Genomic DNA, 20720 nt, shown 5'->3' with positions numbered 1-20720 from the left:
TTACAATTAATTGAAAATAAATTAGAATTGCATGAAAACTAAACGAACCACAAATACTTTTCATACAAATACTAAAGTCATTAACTATAATTCACAAATAATATCACTATTTAAGGCTCAATCCCACATAGTATTAGGAACAAGTGTTGGTAATGCTCAATCCCACATAGTATTGGAAACACTATTGGGAATGGTATTTAAGGCTTGGCTTTCCCACTTCCTTGTTGAGTGATAGAGAACAAGGGGGACTCTCGTGCGCCGCTGCCGTCCGTCTCGTCTCGGGTCGTGGTCGTACGTGTTTTTCGACACGTCCGTGCGAATACTATCTTTTAGAGAAAATTCTTAAGAAACAAATGGAATAAATCGCAACGCGAATTTGGAATAAATCGCAACGAATTTGGAAAATTCGTGTTGCGAATTATCGATCGCATTGCGATTTAGTTGGTCATTTTGGCAAAAAAATTTGGTTAAAATCGTATATTATAATACATTTTTTATCACTGAAATTATTTTCTCTTTAAAATATAGTATAAGGCCTCCAAATCTATTGGACGGGCTGTAAACAAATACTTGTGGGATTGATAGATACTTAAATATTTACCTTAATTGATTTGTCTTCGTTAAGATAACTATCCAGCTCAGTTGGTAGAATACAAGGTTTTTAACCTTGAGGTCGTGAGATCGAGTCTCACGGAGGGCATTTCATAATTTGGAGGTCTTCTAAGGAAACTACTCTCAACCTGGTGTTGGGGGCAGCTTACTATCTTACCTCCCCTTACCCCATTACATATGGGAACAAGGGACATCTAATTGATTTGTCTTCGTTCCTTTGCATGTATCTAACAACTACATGAACCAAAGACTAGCTTTGCAATCATTTGTAAGAAAATTTTATTTATTAGATCCATAGGAAATATAATACTTTAGTCAAGCAAGATACGTTTATGCATGTGCATGCGTATATGTATATGTACTTATTATACTACACTACCAAGTACTAAGCAATTAATTATACCGGAGGAGCAGGAACCAGAATTATCCCCTCAAGCATCAGCAAAACTTTCTTCATTGTGGGTCTCAGAGAGATGTCTTCTTGAATGCACCACAGAGCAACCATTACAAACCTCTCCAACTTCACCTTGTCACTTAAGGCTTCCGCATCGTTCTCGACGAGAGCGTCAATGGCGTCTTCCGAAAAGCAATCACAAGCCCAGTCTGTCAAGATTGCTTTCTCTTCTTCACCAACATCCATAGCTACATTTCTTCTACAACAAATGATTTCCAGCAGCAACACGCCGAAGCTATACACGTCGACCTTGACGGTTACGGGCACGGTCTTGAACCATTCGGGTGCTACATACCCTTTTGTGCCCCTAATGGCAGTATTAGTAAACGATTGATTGGTGCCTAAAAGCTTCGAAAGCCCGAAGTCGGAGATCCGAGCCTCGTAGTAATCATCGAGAAGTATGTTTTGAGGCTTTATATCACAATGGATTATTTGGGGGCTGCATTCCTCATGCAGGTAACACAGTCCTCTGGCAATTCCCATTGCAATTTGGGTCCTTTGGCTCCAGCTTAGTTTTAGATCACCAAATAGAAAGCTTGCTAATGTCCCATTGCTTAAGTACTCGTATACCAGCATTCGATATTCGCCCTCATCGCAATATCCGAGCAACTTCACTAGATTCCTATGATGTGTCTGAGCAATCACATTCACTTCAGTTCTGAATTCCCTGTCTATGTCTTGAACCACCCTGTCTAACTTCTTAACCGCAACACCGGTCGGACCCTCGAGAATCTGTATGTATTACCCCTTTATAAACGATGCCGAATGATCCCCTTCCGAGCTCCTCCTTGAAACCATTTGTAGCTTCTTCGAGTTCCGAGTATTTAAAGTACCTTAAGCTACTTTGTATGACATTTTTGTTGCTCTGATCACTTTCAACCTTTTTGTGATGCAAGACAGATGATCCCATGCATAACACCCCAGCAAATACAAAGTTAACCAACACAGAGCTCCCCAAAAGCACTGAAAACAGAATTGTCAATGAAGTTTGGTAGCTTTTCTTGTATGAGGGTGGTATAATTGGAGTATTTTTCTGGGAAAATTCAGCTTTTCGTACTTTAAGAAACGAAACCGAAGTCACTTGCGTATCACGTCTCCCATATGGAAGTGGCAGTGCCTTCTTCCAACAGCCCCTTTCATTGTACACTGCCACTATACAAAGACAATCCTGCAGACAGTAAGCTTTGCAATCATTCACGTTGCATGGACTAATCAACTCGTAGTCGGCAGTCGGCCAATCGGTATTTTGCAGTTCAACCAAATCGTATAGATCTCCTGGGGAATTCTGGGCATCTGCTTCACAACCCTGCATGAAATTTGCTTGGCAATTACCATACTCTTCATTCGGATCGGATAAAGAATAACCCGGTGGGCATTTACATTCCGGCCTTTTGTCGGATTTAAGTGTGCAGATACTATTATAGCCACATGTTCCACTACCCAACTCTGCATAACTAGTGTAGCAAATATTATCCGGAATCGTCGTACCGACAGTCCAGTTTCGACCACCGCCGGTGGAACTCTTTGGATAATTAGTTAGTGTCAAAACGCCATCGAAATTCAAAGTCACTCTATAATAATTATCCGTAGAGGGAACAAAATCGTCCGAGTTGAGTGAAAATCTCTGATTGTTTCCTCTCAAAACGTAAAACGATCCATCTCGATCAAGCCTCACTTGGAAACCCGAATTCGATGAATTTGCTTGATCATAAGTGCCACTAATGTAGTATGCAACGTAGGCATAGTTGGATTCTATGTTTATGGTATTGAGCACAGCGTTTCCATCTGGAAGTAAACGAAACTGGAATCTTCCCTTGGAGAAGTTGCTCTCTTTATGCCGAGAAGAAAGCACGCCGCCCCTTTCGATCACCTGAGTCGGTAACAATGTGCCGGTCGGGTTCTTGAAACTCTCCCACAGTCGTTCTGAACCACTACCGTAAACCACAAAATTGCCTGTATCGTTCATTCTTGCAACAGCAACATCACCAGTGGCAAACTCGGATCTCCATATCAATTGACCTTTAGGATCGCTGAGTACGAGTCCTCGATTGGCAGTTAACTCAACCTTCGATCTTGTTGGAACAGGTTTATCTCCATTTGCATACCAAACTATGGCACGGCTTGGTACTTTATAATACCATATGGCGAGGATGAAAAGATCATTATTATTTTCAAGTTGGTGAAATCCAAAGGCGAAATCACTGGAAGGAGAAATCCATGGTTTTGCATCCCGAGACGCTTCGATTGAGCTGCCGACACGGATGTCACCGGTGCCAGTTTGAGCAACAACAAGAGGTAGGAGCAGCAATAGGTAAGCTGAAAAGAAAGGATGAAAAATTGAAGCCATGGATGAACAAGTTCTGAGTTAGAGAGAGCTAAGTTGCTTTGAAATAGAGCTTACTACACGGTAAAACTACTGATTCCTGATGTTGAATCGTTCAACACTTGAATTTTCCTTGGAGCATTAAACACGATGGGATGAGAGGAGCAATCAAGCATTGAAAATGTGATGTTATAATCAAATATAAATTAAGAAAAGTCTACAATGGACCACCATTTTGTCATAAATTGAAGTTTCCTTCGTAATATAGGCCAATTAATAGAGAAGCTGTAGTTTAACCATGATGTAACTAGTCTACGCAAAAACGCGTTGAGCTGTACATGTAGGGTTCGAAATAGAGAAGTTAATTAAATAATACTCCCAAACATTAGGTGTGATAAAAAAATTGTATCTAAGCAAATAATTAGTGTATTATGCCAGCATATATGATGGACATGGCAATGGAAGAGCAGGAACCATAATTATTTCTTCAAGCATCAGCAGAACTTTCTTCATGGTGGGTCTTAGAGAGGTGTCTTCTTGAATGCACCAAAGAGCAACCATTACAAACCTCTCCAACTTCATCTTGTCACTTAAGGCTTCCGGGTCGTTCTCCATGAGAGCTTCGACGCCACCTTCGGAAAAGCAATCACAAGCCCACTCTGTCAAGATTGCTTTCTTCTTCACCAACATCCATAGCTACATTTCTTCTACAGCAAATTATTTCCAGCAGCAACACACCGAAGCTATACACGTCGACCTTAACGGTTACGGGCATGGACTTGAACCATTCGGGTGCTACATACCCTTTTGTACCCCTAATAGCGGTGTTAGTACATGTTTGATCGAGGCCCAAAAGCTTCGACAGGCCGAAGTCGGAGATCCGTGCATCATAGCAATCATTGAGAAGTATGTTTTGAGACTTTATGTCACAATGGATAATTTGAGGGCTGCATTCCTCATGTAAGTAACATAGTCCTCTAGCAATTCCCACTGCAATTTCTGTCCTTTGGTTCCAGCTTGGTTTTAGTTCACCAAATAGAAAGCTTGCTAATGATCCATTGCTTAAGTACTCGTATACCAGCATTCGATATTCTCCCTCATCGCAATATCCGAGCAACTTCACTAGATTCCTATGATGTGTCTGAGCAATCACACTCACTTCAGTTCGGAATTCCTTGTCTGCGTCTTGAATCACCCTGTCTAACTTCTTAACTGCAATTTCGATCGGATCTTCGGAATCTGTTTTTATTACCCCTTTATAAACGATGCCAAATGATCCCCTTCCGAGCTCCTCCTCGAAACCATTTGTGGCTTCTTCGAGCTCATTGTAATTGAAGTATCTTAAGCTGCTTTGTATTCCATTTTTGTTGCAGTGGTTTCTTTTAATCTTTCTGTGATACAAGAAAGATGATCCCAAGCATAACACCCCAACTAACACAAAGTTAACCAACACAGAGCTACCTAAGAACACTGAAATCAGAATTGTCAACGAGTTTCGAAACCTTTTTCCGTAAGGTGGCGGTGTAATGGGAGGATTTTTCTGGGAAAATTCAGCTTTTCTTACTTTGACAAAGGCTATTGTGTTCATTTGTACATCCTGTCTCCCATAAGGAAGTGGCGGTGTCTTCTTAAAACATTCTCCTTTCTTGTACATTGCCACAATACAAAGACAATCCTGCAAACAATAAGCTTTGCAGTCATTCACAGTGCAAGGGCTAATCACCTCATAGTCGACAGTTGGCCAATCTGTGTTTTGCAGTTCGACCAAATCGTATAAGTCTCCTCGGGAAGTTATGCCATCTGTTTCACAACCCTGCACGAAATCTGCTCGGCAGTTACCGTACTCGTCATTCGCATCGGATAAAGAATAACCTGGAGGACAGTTACATTTTGGTCTTTTATCGGATTTAAGTGTGCAGATACTGTTGTAGCCACATGTTCCACTACCATACTTTTCGACTCTTGATGTGCAGATATTATCTGGAATGGTCGTACTAACACTCCAGTTTCCATTGCGGCCGGTGGGATTCTTTGGATATCTTGATACCGTCAGAACTCCATCAAAATTTAGAGTTACTCTGTGATAATAATCTACGGAGGGAACAACGTCATCTTCTGCGCTGAGTGAATCTCTCTGATTGTTTCCTCTCAACACGTAAAAGGATCCATCTTGATCAAGCCTCACTTGAAAACCGGAATTTGACGAATTGGCTTGATCAGAAGTGGCACTAAAGTAGTATGCAAAGTAAGATAAGTTTGATTCCATATTTATGGTATTGAGCACAGCATTTCCATTTGGAAGTAATCGGAACTGGAATCTTCCCTTGGAGAAGTTTCTCTCTTTATGCCGAGAAGAAAGCACTCCGCCTCTTTCCATCACCTGAGTCGGTAACAACGTATCGGTAGGGTTCCCGAAGCTCTCCCACAGTCGTTCGGAACTACTACCATAAACCACAAAATTGCCTGTATCATTCATTCTTGCAATGGAAACATCACCAGTGGCAAATTCGGATCTCCGTATCATTTGACCTTTAGGATCAGTGAGAACCAGTCCTCGATCAGTTAACTCGATCTTCGATCTTGTCGGAGCAGGTTTATCTCCATTTGCATACCAAACTACGGTGCGGCTTGGTACTTTATAATACCATATGGCGAGGATGAAAAGATCATTATTATTTTCAAGTTGGTGAAATCCGAAGGCGAAATCACCTGAAAGAGAAACCCACTGTTTTGCATCGGGCGTCGCTTCGATGGAGCTGCCGACGCCGATGTCACCACCAGCACTACTTTGAGCAACAACAAGAGGTAGGAGCAGCAATAGGTAAGCTGAAAGTAAAGGCTGAAAAATTGAAGCCATTGATAAACTTGTACTGAGCAAGAGTTAGAGGGGATGAGTTGCTTTGAAAAGAATTTTATTACATATATAGAAATTTTAGGCGTGAATGCGGGGCTGGATGCATTTTCGGCTGAAAATTAAAGGGTAAACTGTGTATTTAGTTATCCAACTATTATGTTGGTTCCGTTTTGGTCATTAAACTATTTTTTTCTTCAAAATCATATCTAACATTACGTTTTAGTCACCTGTCACTAAAAATAAATAGAACTGCTTATGTGACAATTTTTATATTTTTATCAATGATGATGTGAAATTATCTTATGGTGACATATTATTATCTTTGTTAATTTTTTAATGATGGGAGACCAAAATATAACTTTAGGTATGATTTTGAAAAAAATAATTGTTAGGTGACTAAAATAGAATCAAAGTGATAGTTAGCTTACTAAATACACTACAAGTAAAATACACTTTATTCCAACTTATATATATGAGTAAAATACACCACAAGTCACTCAATTATTAATTCCATTATAAGTAGATTATTTTTTTCAAAGTTATAATTTAGTTACTTTGTGTTAAAATTGAAACAAATGTCTAACGTGGACTGGTATAATAATAATTTTATTCTTAAAATTTGTACACTCTATCAATTTGGTCACAATTAAAAACAATAATAAATTTAACTATTCGTATTTAAAATAAAATAGTAAGGCAACAAATTCCAAGTGTTGAAACATTGAACACTTCTTTCCGGCACTAATTAAGCACGTACGACAGCACCACCAATCAAGCTTGGAAAAATTGATGATACAAGCAAAGATGAATTCAGAAAAACCTTGTGTTGACCATGATTTTGTTGGAAATTTACATTTCCCTCATAACATACCAATATCTCACCTTTGTCTCCGCAATAACGCGTTCAGCTGTAATTCTAGGTTTGAAAATGGAAAGCTTAATTTATAAAGCGTAGTATATTATCAATTAGTTAAAAAAATTAATATATACTATTTTATAATCACTTTAAATTATTAATATATATATATATATATATATAATATACTTCATCATAAAGAGAGTTCTGTGTATTGTAATTTATCTGTTCAGGCATATAAAAAAAAGTATAAATACGAAAAAAAATATCGAAAACCCAGAAAAGGAAAATTCATTTCTTCTATTAAATCCTTCCTTTGTCCATCTAAACGTAAAAATATTGATGTAGAAATGATGATCAAGAGAAATTAGAATATTGACACTTAACATCGGAGAGTTCACAACGAGGAGTTGAGATGGAATATTTTTTTTACGAAAAATCAAAGGGATAAATCATCTGCTTTAATTAGAAAACTCCAATAATTTACTACCAATTCTGCTATGGTATTCACTTGTATGGCTGTCTCCCATAAGGCAGCGGCAGTTTTATATAGAAATTTAATTGTAATTGTTTACAATATTGTGGTATAGGTTGGTTCAATTTTTCCACTTTCTCTAAACAAATAAGATATATATAGAGAGAGAGAGAGAGATTTTAATGTTATTTAATAAATCGAATATAATTTGAAATTATAAAACTTATTTATAATATTATTTTTTCAAATAAGATATTTTGATAATAAAGTATTGGTAAGAGTACAACTAAGTCAATGAATTGATGGAGAGAAAGAATATGTAAAAAAATGTAGTTAATTAAAAGATTAAATTGAATAAAATATAAAATTAAGAGACTAAATTGAAAAAAGGTAAATGTGTAGTTAAACATATACATTGAAGTTATATAGGTATTTTATAGTGGTAGATGAGCATGTGGTTCAAATTTGGTCAAAAAATAGACTTTAAATGAAGATGAATTGAAGAAATCATGAAATCATACAAAGTTGAAGGACTAAATTGAAAAAGTAGAAAATTTGTGGTCAAAAATAAAAATTGAAGATACATAGGTATTCTAAAATGACTTAGGAGCATGTTGTTCAAATTTGGTAAAGAATAGACTTAAATGAATGATAAATTAAACATCAAGGATCAAATCGTAAAACTATCAAAATACTTAACTAAATTTAAAGTTTTTCGGTGGGTTGAAATATTTAAATTTTCACTCATTTCAAACTCATAAATTGCTTAATAATTAGAATTGACTTGAATAATATAAAATTAAAGAAAAAAATTGAATCAAATCGAATTTTACTTAACCAAGTTATAACCACATGTTCTACTACCTAACTATCCAAAATTAATTGTCCAAATATCATTTTTAATCGTCTTATTGACACTTCAATTTCGATTGTTGATTGTGATCCTTTTTTAATTATTTTTGTTAAGATCCGTTTTAAAATTTCATTATAAAATTTAATAACTAAATCGTGACATATTAAAATGTGTAAATTAATTTACTAGCTTTCATAAAATAGACTGTAAAATTCGAAAATACACCTAAAAATTGGGACGATGAATCATCATGCATGTCTGTCGAGAGATGATGATGGACCGAGGGGTGTTGGAAATGCATATACATCCTTTAGAAACTTTAAATTCTCTTATATTTTAGGGGTTTTATTTTTTTATTTTTTTATCGATTATTTAATTTTATATCCTTAAAATTTTGTAACTTTAAACCCCTAAAATTTTTAATATAATTTTTTTAAGTTTTCACTTAACTAAATTACTTTGTCCGGGTAGGAATATTGTGGAAAATACATTGATAGCTCACAAAGTGGTCAAGGGCTATTATAGGAAAAGTCTTTCTCCTAGATGTGCTATTAAAATAGACCTCAGAAGGCCTTTGATTCTGTCAATTGGGATTTTCTGTTGGTTGTTCTTGAAGCGATGGGTCTCCCTGATAAATTCTGTAATTGGATCAAAGTTTGCATCACTACACCCATGTACTCGGTCTCTTTGAATGGCAGCTTGGTGGGTTATTTTAAGGGTGCAAGGGGGATTAGGCAAGGTGATCCCTTGTCACCCTATCTGTTTTTCATTGTGATGAATGTTTTGTTATCGCTCTTGAATATTGCTGATAGGAAGGGAATTTTCAGATTTCACCCAAAATGCAAAAGAATTCAGTTCACTCATCTCTGCTTTGTGGATGACCTCTTAGTATTCTGCCATGGTTCCCTTGATTCGGTGCTAGGTGTTAAGAGTACTTTAGAAAAGTTTTATGAATTTTCAGGGCTCAAGCTGAATGTTTCTAAAACTGAATTCTTCGCGTGTGGCTTGAATCAAATCATTCTTGATCAGATTCGGTTAGCCACTGGATTTCATGTGGCACAGCTTCCGGTCCGGTATCTAGGGGTTCCCCTAGTCACTCGCAAACTTTCTAGTAAGGATTGTGCTGCTTTGTTGGAAAGAATTAAGGACAAATTGAACCAATGGTCCAGCAAAAAGCTTAGCTTTGGAGGGAGATTGCAGCTTGTCAAATCTGTCCTCTTTAGCATCTTTAATTTTTGGTGTCGGCAGCTTGTCATTCCTAAAGGAGTCATTAAGGATGTCGAGAGATTATGTATGTGTTTTTTATGGAAAGGTTGTGACGCCTCAGCCAGAGGAGCCCGTGTGGGCTGGGGTCAGATCTGTTCCTTGAAGTCCGAGGGTGGATTAGGACTTAAAGACCTTGCTCTTTGGAGTAAATCTTGTTGCTTGCTGCTAATTAGGAACATCCTGGCTAATGAAGGTTCTCTGTGGATCGCCTGGTTACAAGCTTATTGCTTTAAATCTGAAAGTTATTGGGAGGTTGGTTGTAAGCCTCACTATAGTTGGATTTTAAACAAATTACTGAGGCTGCGGGATGATGCGAGTAGATTGTTTTCCCTTTGTGATAATTTAAGCCTGATAAAAAGCAAATGGATTTGGGACAACATCAGAATTAGTAGGGAGAAGGTGAGTTGGCACAAGATCATTTGGTTCCCTTCCCACATTCCTAAATTTTCTTTAATTTTGTGGATGGTCATTCTCGATAGGCTGCCAACTAGAGACATGCTTATTCGTTTTGGTGTGGTTAATGATGATGCTTGCATTGTTTATGGTTTTGGTATGGAATCGCACAACCATTTATTTGCAGATTGCTCATATGCTAGGAATGTTTGGAATGTTGTCCTAGGGCTATGTGGGATTCGTAGCATTGCTTATAGTTGGGACCAGCGCCTCAATTGGCTGGTTGTAAGCCTGAAGGGTAAATCGCTTCGAACACGTATTTTAAAGTTGGCCTAGTCTGGTTTTATGTATTACGTGTGGGAATAATGCAATTTCAAGTTATTCAGGGGCTTTTCTCGATCAAGTGAGGATACTGTAAATAAAATTAAGGAAGCAGTGAAAATTAAATAGTATAGCCTTAGTTTACACATTATAGTTGATGGTAATAGAGACATGTACACAAACTGGGAACTGATATAGATTGAGATAGTTCTCTTGTAGCAGCTTTGCTGCATTTTCTTTGGATGTAATATAATTTACTTATCCAAAAAAAATTACTGTGTCCGTAGCTGTGAGGAGAGGATATCATGTGCGGTTATCCATCTTTTACTTCCTCTTAAAAATAACGCATGCTTCAAACATAGAAATTATCGATCCCTTCTTTCTATCTGTATGTACTTTCCGGTACTCCTTTTTGTACCTTTCTCTATAAAAAAAAAAACGCTTGTTATATACTCTCATTCATTTCTGTTTTCCTCTTTTAGGCCATAATGAAGAAATTGATTCGGAGGCTGTCACAAGTTCGGGTAAACAACTCCACTCAATACTCGATGCTCCGATCCGATACGTCCAATCTTCCGGCGAGAAGATCGGACGTTCCACAAGGGCATTTCCCGGTTCACGTTGGGATCGATCCGGTGTCGAGCCGGAGGTTCATTGTCAGTGCCGAGATGCTGCGGTATCCGATCTTCGTTGAGTTGTTGAACAGATCGGAACAAGAGTACGGGTACGAGCAAAGCGGAGTGTTGAGGATCCCCGTTAACGTCGTCGTATTTGACCGTGTTCTTGAAGCTTTCAGGCAAGGCCGAGTACCTTTAAGCCTCGATGAACTGGTCTAGTTTATTTTATTAAATTAAGCCTCGTTGTCGTTTGTACATAATGTGGTGAAGGCGAAGTAGGTTTCTTTGCTGTAAATTAACAGTTCGTTGAAAACCCAGCAAAACGAGGGCAAGGACTCTTCTTTTATTCTGAAATTATTTATAAAAAAAAAGAATCAAGCATTTTCTTCTTGTTTTTTCATTTATCAATTATCTTTTAATTATAATGTGATTTTTTTGTCTTATAATAAATATTTCTGCAGTCATTTATTCTTTTAATAAAATTCGTGTAATTTTTATATTTATTTCTGTTTTATTTTAATTTAATATAATATTAAAATCTTGTAACCGTATTATCACGTAAGTAAAAGATACAATCTATAAGATACATACTCGAAGGCACATCTAATTAACATGATTTTATCTGATAATTTATGTGTTAATCTTAAAATAATTTAAAATAAATATTAATTTCAAAAATAATTTTTATTATGAAAATCCTTGAAAATAACATTTTTGATGCCAAAATTTTAGGCCATTTAGTAGGGTATGGGATATCTAACGGGGATTACGGAACTGTACCATCATCAACAGTCAAATCGTACAGCTGTCAGCTATACGAAATACCTCAAATAAGGTTAATGTTGAAAGTGACTAGTAACGTACTATGTAATCGTTAGATATTTTTATGTTAATATATATTATTTAAAAAAAATTATAGATAAAAGGTTGAATATAACTAAAAAATATTTATATATAATAATTACGTAGGATAAAATTTGAATTTAGATATTCAATGACGAAATTGTTTGAATATTGTGATAGAAAATTTCATTTAAATAAAGTATATCATAAATTATTTTATGAATTAGAGTGATTGTTATAGTAATTGAAGAATTCGTTGGATTTTTTTTTGAAAAATGAGTACTTTGTATTTGATTATGATACAAGGTACATCATCCCATGGACCTCGTTAAAAAATCTCTCTAAACCTATTAGAGAAGAGTGAACTATGAGGTGAAAAGAGCAGGAGTCGTGAACGAGCTCCTGAGAGACTGCAGGAGACTACACTGAAACGTCTAACCCGCAGACATAAAACCATCATAGAAAAAATATTGATCATACGATAATTTTTCTTATATATTGTTTGAAATCTTGCTCTTCCGTGTCACCTGCAAAGTTCTTTGTGTTTGAACTACGTTATTATCAATTAATGTGCGTGCAAATAATATAGAAGTCGATATACACCCATGACGAGATCTTAAAATCGATATATAATTTTAATAGAATATGTAATTAGTATAGCAATCATTTTAAATTATAAAATAATTCAAATAATTTATTTTATCACAACATTCACGTAATTTTGCCGATATTCAATATCTAAAATCTCAATCTTACTGAAAGCCGACGCATTGCGATGACGCGTGGTCAATTGGCATTGCAATGCATGTGATACATAGGGAATTGTTTTCATGACGTCCATCACTTCATTATATGATTCACGTTTCCTCACTTCCATTTTCATGTAACCTACACGACTTGATAACTTTTCACCCTTTTTATTACTAAATTTCATCTTACTAAACTTCCTTTTCAGAAGCATCTTATATTACTAATAAATTTAATATATCAATTCTGTAAAGCTTCATGGAGCAACAAACCTTCAAACCATATTTATTTTAAAAGATGCATTAATCTTTTGGTCGAATTAAATATCTTAAATTTATAATTCTCTGAACATATCAAATGATATTAATAGTTAAAAGAAGTGATGTTCTATTTAGAGATATTGAATTCAAACAACTGATACGAGTGTGCATGTGTTATCAATAGTTAAGATGTTATTCTTATAATCACCAGCCATTCAAAAAAATTATAATTCGGTAATTATTTTAAAATTTTTACATTTTCATTATTATGAAAAAATCATTTAATAATAGTGATTATAATTTTTTAGGACCAAGGTGGCGTTTGGTTCGCTGGAATGTTTATGAGGGAATTAGAATCTGTGAAGGAATTGGAATCTATCAGGAATTGGAATCTATCATGAATTGGAATCAAATTCCATATTCTGTTTGGTTCGCAGACATATTAGATGAATTTGATTTCAGTAATATAAAATGACAGAATTGCCCTTCTTATTTTTTTGCTTTATTTTAGTTTGTTTTACAACTTACATGTAGTAATATATTATAAAAAATTAAAAAATATTAAATTTTCATTTTATTGATTGATTATTCATTTCAATAAATTATAAAAATCATGCTAATAAACATCATAAGTTAAAATCATAGCAATCAAAATATGTTAATAAGTTACCAAAAGATAGAGCAATATTTCGATACATTCCAATCGGAGTATGTTAATTAGTTACCAAAAAAATACCAAAAACTATTTTTATTCAATATATGAATTAGAAACCCGACACGACACAAAATAATAAAAAATTATTTTTATTCAATAAAAACATTGACTTAATTGAAAAAAAAATTATATATAGAAGGGTATTATTGTAATTATTCCTAAATATATAAGGTAAAATTATATTTTTTTCGGGTATGTCCGGATTTTTTCACCCTAAACCCGAACCCGACCCGACCCGACCCGAATATCACACTTAAAAAAACTCAAACTGACTCGTCCCGAATATCACACTTAAAAAACCCGACCCGAACAAAATAAAGTTTCACCGACCCGAATATATGAATTAGAAATCCAACCCGACCCGAAATAATAAAAAATTATTTCTATTCAATAAAAACAGACTTAATTGAAAAAATATATATAGAGGGATATTATTGTAATTATTCTTAAATATATAATATAAAATTATATATATTTGTGGGTCGGGTATTTTTCACCCTAAACCCGAACTCGACCCGACTCAAATATCAGACTTAAAAAAACCGACCCGACCCGACCAAAATAAAGTTTCATCCGACCCGACCCAAATATATGAATTAGAAACCCGACCCGACCCGAAATAATAAAAAAATATTTTTATTCAATATATGAATAAGTTACCAAAAGATTGATGAGGGTAATATGGTCAAATTTTAATTCCCTCCAACAAGGGAATTGAATTCCATCCATTCGTTTGATGGAAAGTTGAAGCCATGAGAGATTCCAATTCCATTGAAAAACTTGAACAAACTTGAACAAACATGGGAAAGTGGTAGAATTGGATTTCAATTCCCTCAATTCCAAGGATTCCATCCAACCAAACGCCACCCAAGGATTATTTACTCTTAACGGAGATTCTTCGAGATATGTTGCAGCAACACCAATAGTAAATCGAAAACAATCATCCAGCTGCTACTTCAACACAGCCGACTTCTTTCACAAAGGCAGCTTCTTCAACCTGCAGCTTGGTATAGTTTTGGTTATGCTATGGCTGATGCTGGTGAAAAGTTGAATCTTAATTCATCAGTGTTGTATGTCGGAAGTTAGGAAAATAGTTAGGGAATGATTAAATCTCTTGTGCTTGCAGCCTGATAGTAATCGTTGGGTTTTAAACTATAAAATTCTGGGTATATAATATGTGAATAATTAACGGATAACTAATGAGATCAAAATTATGATAAAGTAATTAGATATAACAAAAAGTAGTTGTATATCTTTTGAACTTCTTATATAAATGCATTTTCGCTGTTTATTCTTTGTTTATTAAAACTTTCGGAATATATAATATGTGAATATATAGAAGTTTCTGAGGTTTTATATCCTCTAACCAAGTGCAATCTCTTGACACTATTGATACAATTCAAATGATCTATTAATGACAAATATATATACTAACCGACAGTAATATGTATCTGTCTTGCAAGGCTACTAACATCATCACTAAAAACTGATATATAAATTACTATGCAAGATCAGAAGAAAGAATCGATTTCTCTTTCCCCCCCCCCCCACAATTTGTTTTATTGTTCATCATATTCTAAGATCATCTATTCTCTATTCATAAAATCACTAGTCATAATTATCAATTTAAATTAAAAGAGATAAATCGGCGAAATTCATTATAGTTTTATTTTTTTCATCAACAAAAATAAATAATATTTATAACCTTATGTATATCCCGCTTACATTCAATAAAAAAGATCAATTGCTTTCATTTGGAGAGTCCACTGACATTTGGTGAGTATTGGATACGTAGTTTAGTGGCCCCAACAATGGGTGAAAAATTGGTGCCCACATGTTCGGGATGAGGTTCTGATTGGTTGCGAGTCCACTCCATCGCAAAAATATACTGCCTATTTTTTTTTTGAGAATAGAGTTCCTTTCATTCAATTAGCTATGAATGGCATCCGAGAGTACATACGGTTTAATACATTCAAATTCATTGTAATAAAACCATAAAGGATTGGTGTTCGACAAAGCCAAATGAGCTAAAGAGTGAGCAACAATATGACATCCCTACAAACATATTTAACCGACAGATTAGGGTGACGGGTAAGCATGCCACCCGATCACAGAGATATCGTCCTTCTTGTTTGCTTGATGCAGCGTCCCCTTCGATTGTGGCATTGCACCAATCATTTTCGACTGCAAATATTATCCCATGCGTGAAAGCAGCAGCATCAGTCGATTCGGGATTGTGATTGCCATCTAATTTCCAATCGAAGCCTCCAATAACCTTTCCAGAGTGGTCTCTGGCCACCACGCCAATAGCAGCAAGTCCTAATTCAGGTAGCCATGCCCCATCAACGTTGATTTTGATGCCTCCAATTTCTGGTTTTTCCAAGCTGGTTTCTTCCTGCTCCTTCGGTCTTATAGTGTTATCGGAGAGCAACCCATTTGCTTCTTTGTAAGAGGATCCAAGCATCCAGGCTGCATTCACCACCTCACTCGCTGTTTGTAGTTCCTCCTGGTGAACCCATTTGTTTCGGCGGTTCCATATATTCCACAGCAGGTTGAGCAAATTTGTGAAGCCTTCCCGATCAAGGAGTGTGGACGCTTGCTCCATCCAAGTTTTGCAGGAGGTGAAAGTTGTCGAGATGAGTGAGTTATTAAGCCCGGAAACTGTGAGAACTTCATTGGCCATTGGGCAATCTTTAAACGCATGGAGTGTTGTTTCGATGATCTGCTTGCATAATGGACAGATTCCATTTCCAATCCCCGCCGCAGCAAGTCGTGATCCTGTAGGGAGCGCATCGTGTCCCAGCCTCCAGCCAAAGCTTTTAATTTTGGGCAGGGTTGGGGTCTTCATCAATTTTTTCCAGATCGTTGACAGGTCTTGTTCAGCACCGTCTTTCACGTCTTTCACCAAAAGCCAATTATAGCTTGATTTAGTCGTGAATATCCATGTATTATGATGTTCCCAAATCAAGCTGTCTATATACTTCCTTAGTTACTCTAATTGGTTCAGTCTCTTTATAAATGTAACTGCTAGACCGAGCTGCCTGAGCAATTGCTTGTGGTCTTCTTTTTCATTTGATTTTACCTATGACGATGCATGTTTCTCTTTGACGTAAATTACATCGTGAATTTGTTGAAAGACTTCACTGATTAAGAAAATATTATTTTCTTAAAATACTATATTCGAACAATTATACATACATAATGTGTATATGTGTTGCCAAAATTTTTTTATTTGATCTTATCATTTTCTCCATCAAAATTGAAGTTTCTCTGTTGTTACAAAAACTCGTCATTCTATGACGTCATTTGCTTCCGTCGTAGGCTCCAATGAACTTATTTTATAGTCATTTTATCAGTTTAATTTTATTTTATAACCTCTTTGAAACTCATAAAATTAAATACTAAATATATACTATTTTTATGTGAACCTAGGGTTTTCTCGAATTTGAGGAGATTGAGGTATTTGTTAAAAATAAATAAACGGTGAAAAGTATATTTTTAGAAGACAACATCATACCTCGAAAAACAATATCATCGAATGGCCATCAGAGAAGATCAATGCAGTAGAACATCAAACCTTTATAAATTTTGAGTGAATTTTGTAAAAACACAATATCAATATAAGAAAAATGAATAAAATGCGAACATTTTGATATTAATACCAAATGACAATCAATAATGGACGACTATAAAGACAATAATAGTCTTTTGGTCATCTCATCACTTCATTAATAATTTAACTATTCAATGCCCCAATTAAACTCAAAACCAAGATCCAATACTTAATTTACATTAAAACGATTTAAAGTTTAGTATTAAAATTAATGGTAAATTATTCGTATAATATCTAAACTATCAGTCTTGTTTCGTTTTATTACTTAAACTTTCATTTGTTTTAGAATCATACCAAACATTTATTTTTTGTTTCGTTTTGGTACATCGCCTTTAAAAACTTAGCGGAATTGTTGCAACATTACAATTTTTATGGGTAAATTCTATCATTCATCACTCAACTATTTTCTCACTCCTATTTTGGTCATTGAAGTTTTTTACTTTATTTACTTAACTTTTAAATTACTCCTAATTTAATCATTCTAACTTTCAAATTTATTATTTTTATTTTAAGATATATTAATAAAATAATAACAAAAAACTTCATGTCACAAAAATTACTAATAAAATAAATTGGAATGGTTAAAACATGAGCAATTTGAAAGTTTAGCAGTTAAATTAAAAAAAAATTGAACTTTACCAAAATAGGATTGGGAAGATAGTTAAATGATGTAATTTACCCATAAAAAATACCATGTGCAACAATTCGATTAAATTTTTACCAACAATGTATTAAAATGAAACATAAAATAAACATTATGTATAGTTTTTAAACAAATGAAAGTTTAGATATTAAAATGAAACAAAACTGATAATTTAGATACTCTACGTGTAATTTACCCTAAAATCAATTTAAAGTTTGTCAGTTTTGTATATTCTAATTAATTGTTACAATATAATAAATTATTATATTTAAAATTTTAATATAATTGTTACGTGTCATTCTTAATCTACAAAAGACAAAAAAGTATAGAATAATTAAAGAGGTAATTAATGAGAAATTCAAGGCGGTTTTATTTATCATATTTGAATTTGACAAAAAGGATCTAAGCATTTAGTAACCTCTTGAATTCCCCCCTCCTATTCTACGCAAAGCCAAAGGGTGGCCTTAATGGGATTGCGTACGTTATGCGCCTACCCGTAAGTCTTTTAAAAGCTATAAAAACCAATCTTAAGTCCCCCAAACTTTGTAAGTTTGTTATCTCCCTCCACATTTTTCATTCACTTCACTGTCTTCGAATTTAATGTTTTCCATTTTAGTGTAGACTAAAAATAAATTTTTCAAAAAAGAATTAAGAAATTTAAAATTATTTTATAAATATGAAAAATTAGAAATAAAGAAAGCCTTCCCTCACCCGCCCGAAGGGCCGCTCTTTAAACAAAACAGTACAAATAGCATTAAATGCCGCCATTAATGCCTTTTCCATTTCCTATTTTTCTTCTACAACACCATTTAATTCAAGATTGTTGAAAAGTCTATGTCATCCTCTTCAATGTAAATAATATCATTTTAAATTTGAAATTTTAAAAAAATTAGTTTTATTTTATTGCGACTCTTTTATTAAATATATAAATCTTCTAATTATAAATAGATTTAAGGTTTAATAATATTTAAGGATCTTAAAGTAAGAAAAAAATTAATGTATTCTTTTATTCAATATTTTTTTATTAGAATAGATGATTATAAAATAATATTTATGTAAAAGAATTTTAATCACTTAATAATAAACGTTTAAATATTTTTATAGATAGTGAAAGATGTACATAGGATCTAGGGTGGGTATATGCTCACCCTGAAATTTAAAATTTTTATATTAATTGTTCATTTTACTGATGATGTTCATCTTAAAATTTTATGTTCATCTCATACGAAAAAATTATGTTATTAATATATATATATATATGCTCGTCCTAAAAAAATATTATAAATATTATGTCAAAACTCAAAACTTTTAAAAATAATAATCATCTCATCGATTATTGAAATTATTTAATTTATACTTTGAATATTACTTGTCACGATATTGAGATGATAACCTATAATGAATGATGATACTGTAATAAATCTGATTAGTTTTTTTTTTAAATAAATATAATTTGACTCAACTTTAAACTTCATTAAACTTGTTGTGGTTGTCGATTAATTGATAATCTAAAATTCTAAAACTTCGTGTTAATATAATAATATCAAATTTTAATATGAGAAAAATATCTTTAGAAACGAGTAATGAATAATAATGGCACGTATCATCCAAACCATTTTTAATGTTAATAAATTGGACCATAATTTCCATGGAGTAGACTGCTATTAACTTACTCTTAAATTAATTCTAAGAACTTGTCTATTTAAAATACTTCATTTGCTTTCACTTTCCCTTGGCTTCTCTCCTTCCCTGATTCTCTGTTCATATCCAAAGCTGCTTCTTCCCTTTGAATCCCCAAGGAGATGGCAGCACAAGTGAGCAGTTCATTGGTAAGAGTCTTGAGTGGACACATGGAAGAACAGCAACAGAACAAGATTCATGCTGGGAATTCTGATATTTTGATTACCAAAGATTTGCTGGGAAATTTGTCAAAAGCTAAAACAGATCTTGAATTTAAGGTAAAAAATGAAGGGTTTTTTTTCCCTCTGCAACAGATCCGAATAACTCATTTATGTCAAATTTAACTCTCTTTGTGCACAATTAATATTTGAACTGAGAGCTGTTTTTTTTAATGGTTTCTTCAACTTTATCCTTTATGAAAAGTCTGACATCTTTCTGGGTTTTTTGCTTATATATTGAATTTTCATTTTTCATTTTCTCTGTAACTCATCGTCTTTGTCGTTTTTGCTTTTTTTTTCATCGCCATGCAGGTAACTGGGAAAATAGAGGCACAGAAGTGCAGTTCTTCATCGTCATCGGCATCACCAAAGTCACCATTATCAGATGGAAAAGGCAAGGATCCATTGCCGAATTTCCTCCAAGATTCCAAGCTTCAAGATTTGAACTTTCCACCCATCAATTTATTCGAAGAAATGACGACTTCCCTCGACTTAAAGCTCCAGTCTTGTTCGACCCCAAGCTTGTACCAAAGCGTCTGTACGCTCGACAAGGTCAAATACGCCTTGGAAAGAGCAGAAAAAGGAAACATGAGGAAACGTTCATCGTCACCAACTCCGCCGCCGACAACATCGTCTTCTTCATCAAGGCCAAAAATGTTTGCAGCTGCATGTCCCGGTTGCTTGCTCTATGTAATAGCTTCCAATACGAATCCAAGGTGTCCTCGCTGTGATTCTTTCGTTCCATCTTCTCCGCCTATGAAGAAGCCGAGGCTTGACCTCAATTCATCATTTTAGTCCCTGCAAATAATTCTGATTCATGTAAATTCAAAATCATAGGCTATTCAAATTTAGCATTAGGGGAAGCCAATGATGAAATCAATATAGATGTTTTTGTTAGTTTAACTTTAATGATGATAATCAATATCTCACATTATTGTTTCAACAGGATAAAATAATTGGTTTGGTATTATTGCAAT

The 20720-nt window shown here is 34.4% G+C and overlaps 3 protein-coding genes and 1 pseudogene across 3 annotated transcripts; 2 read left to right on the top strand and 2 right to left on the bottom strand.

The window, feature by feature from the left end:
• Positions 1-972: 972 nt before the first annotated feature.
• On the bottom strand, positions 973-3461 carry LOC120210311 (annotated as a pseudogene).
• A 357-nt stretch (positions 3462-3818) lies between these two features.
• On the bottom strand, positions 3819-6246 carry LOC120210383 (G-type lectin S-receptor-like serine/threonine-protein kinase LECRK3). The gene is made up of 2 exons (XM_039209133.1): positions 4128-6246; positions 3819-4021 (listed from the first exon to the last, which is right to left on the bottom strand). The coding sequence occupies exons 1-2, from the start codon at positions 6244-6246 to the stop codon at positions 3819-3821; spliced, it is 2322 nt and encodes a 773-aa protein (XP_039065064.1).
• A 4597-nt stretch (positions 6247-10843) lies between these two features.
• On the top strand, positions 10844-11282 carry LOC120210291 (auxin-responsive protein SAUR72-like). Its single transcript, XM_039209054.1, has one exon. It carries the CDS (start codon positions 10896-10898, stop codon positions 11241-11243), a length of 348 nt encoding a protein of 115 aa, XP_039064985.1. The 5' UTR covers positions 10844-10895; the 3' UTR covers positions 11244-11282.
• Positions 11283-19556: 8274 nt separating this feature from the next.
• On the top strand, positions 19557-20686 carry LOC120210310. The gene is made up of 2 exons (XM_039209070.1): positions 19557-19803; positions 20056-20686. Exons 1-2 carry the CDS (start codon positions 19648-19650, stop codon positions 20536-20538), a joined length of 639 nt encoding a protein of 212 aa, XP_039065001.1. The 5' UTR covers positions 19557-19647; the 3' UTR covers positions 20539-20686.
• Positions 20687-20720: the final 34 nt, after the last annotated feature.

Source organism: Hibiscus syriacus, unplaced genomic scaffold, assembly GCF_006381635.1.
Source record: "Hibiscus syriacus cultivar Baekdansim isolate YM2019G1 unplaced genomic scaffold, ASM638163v2 tig00109923_pilon, whole genome shotgun sequence".
Lineage (NCBI taxonomy): Eukaryota > Viridiplantae > Streptophyta > Magnoliopsida > Malvales > Malvaceae > Hibiscus > Hibiscus syriacus.
This window is presented reverse-complemented; position numbering and strand designations above follow the sequence as displayed.

Excerpts from the sequence above, each read along its gene's own strand:
- LOC120210383 (XM_039209133.1), bottom strand. The coding sequence starts at position 6,246 with ATGGCTTCAATTTTTCAGCCTTTACTTTCAGCTTACCTATTGCTGCTC. Across the intron at positions 4,022-4,127 it reads GGTCGACGTGTATAGCTTCG|GTGGCGTCGAAGCTCTCATG; the intron begins GTGTGTTGCTGC and ends GCTTTTCCGAAG.
- LOC120210291 (XM_039209054.1), top strand. The coding sequence starts at position 10,896 with ATGAAGAAATTGATTCGGAGGCTGTCACAAGTTCGGGTAAACAACTCC.
- LOC120210310 (XM_039209070.1), top strand. The coding sequence starts at position 19,648 with ATGGCAGCACAAGTGAGCAGTTCATTGGTAAGAGTCTTGAGTGGACAC. Across the intron at positions 19,804-20,055 it reads AAACAGATCTTGAATTTAAG|GTAACTGGGAAAATAGAGGC; the intron begins GTAAAAAATGAA and ends ATCGCCATGCAG.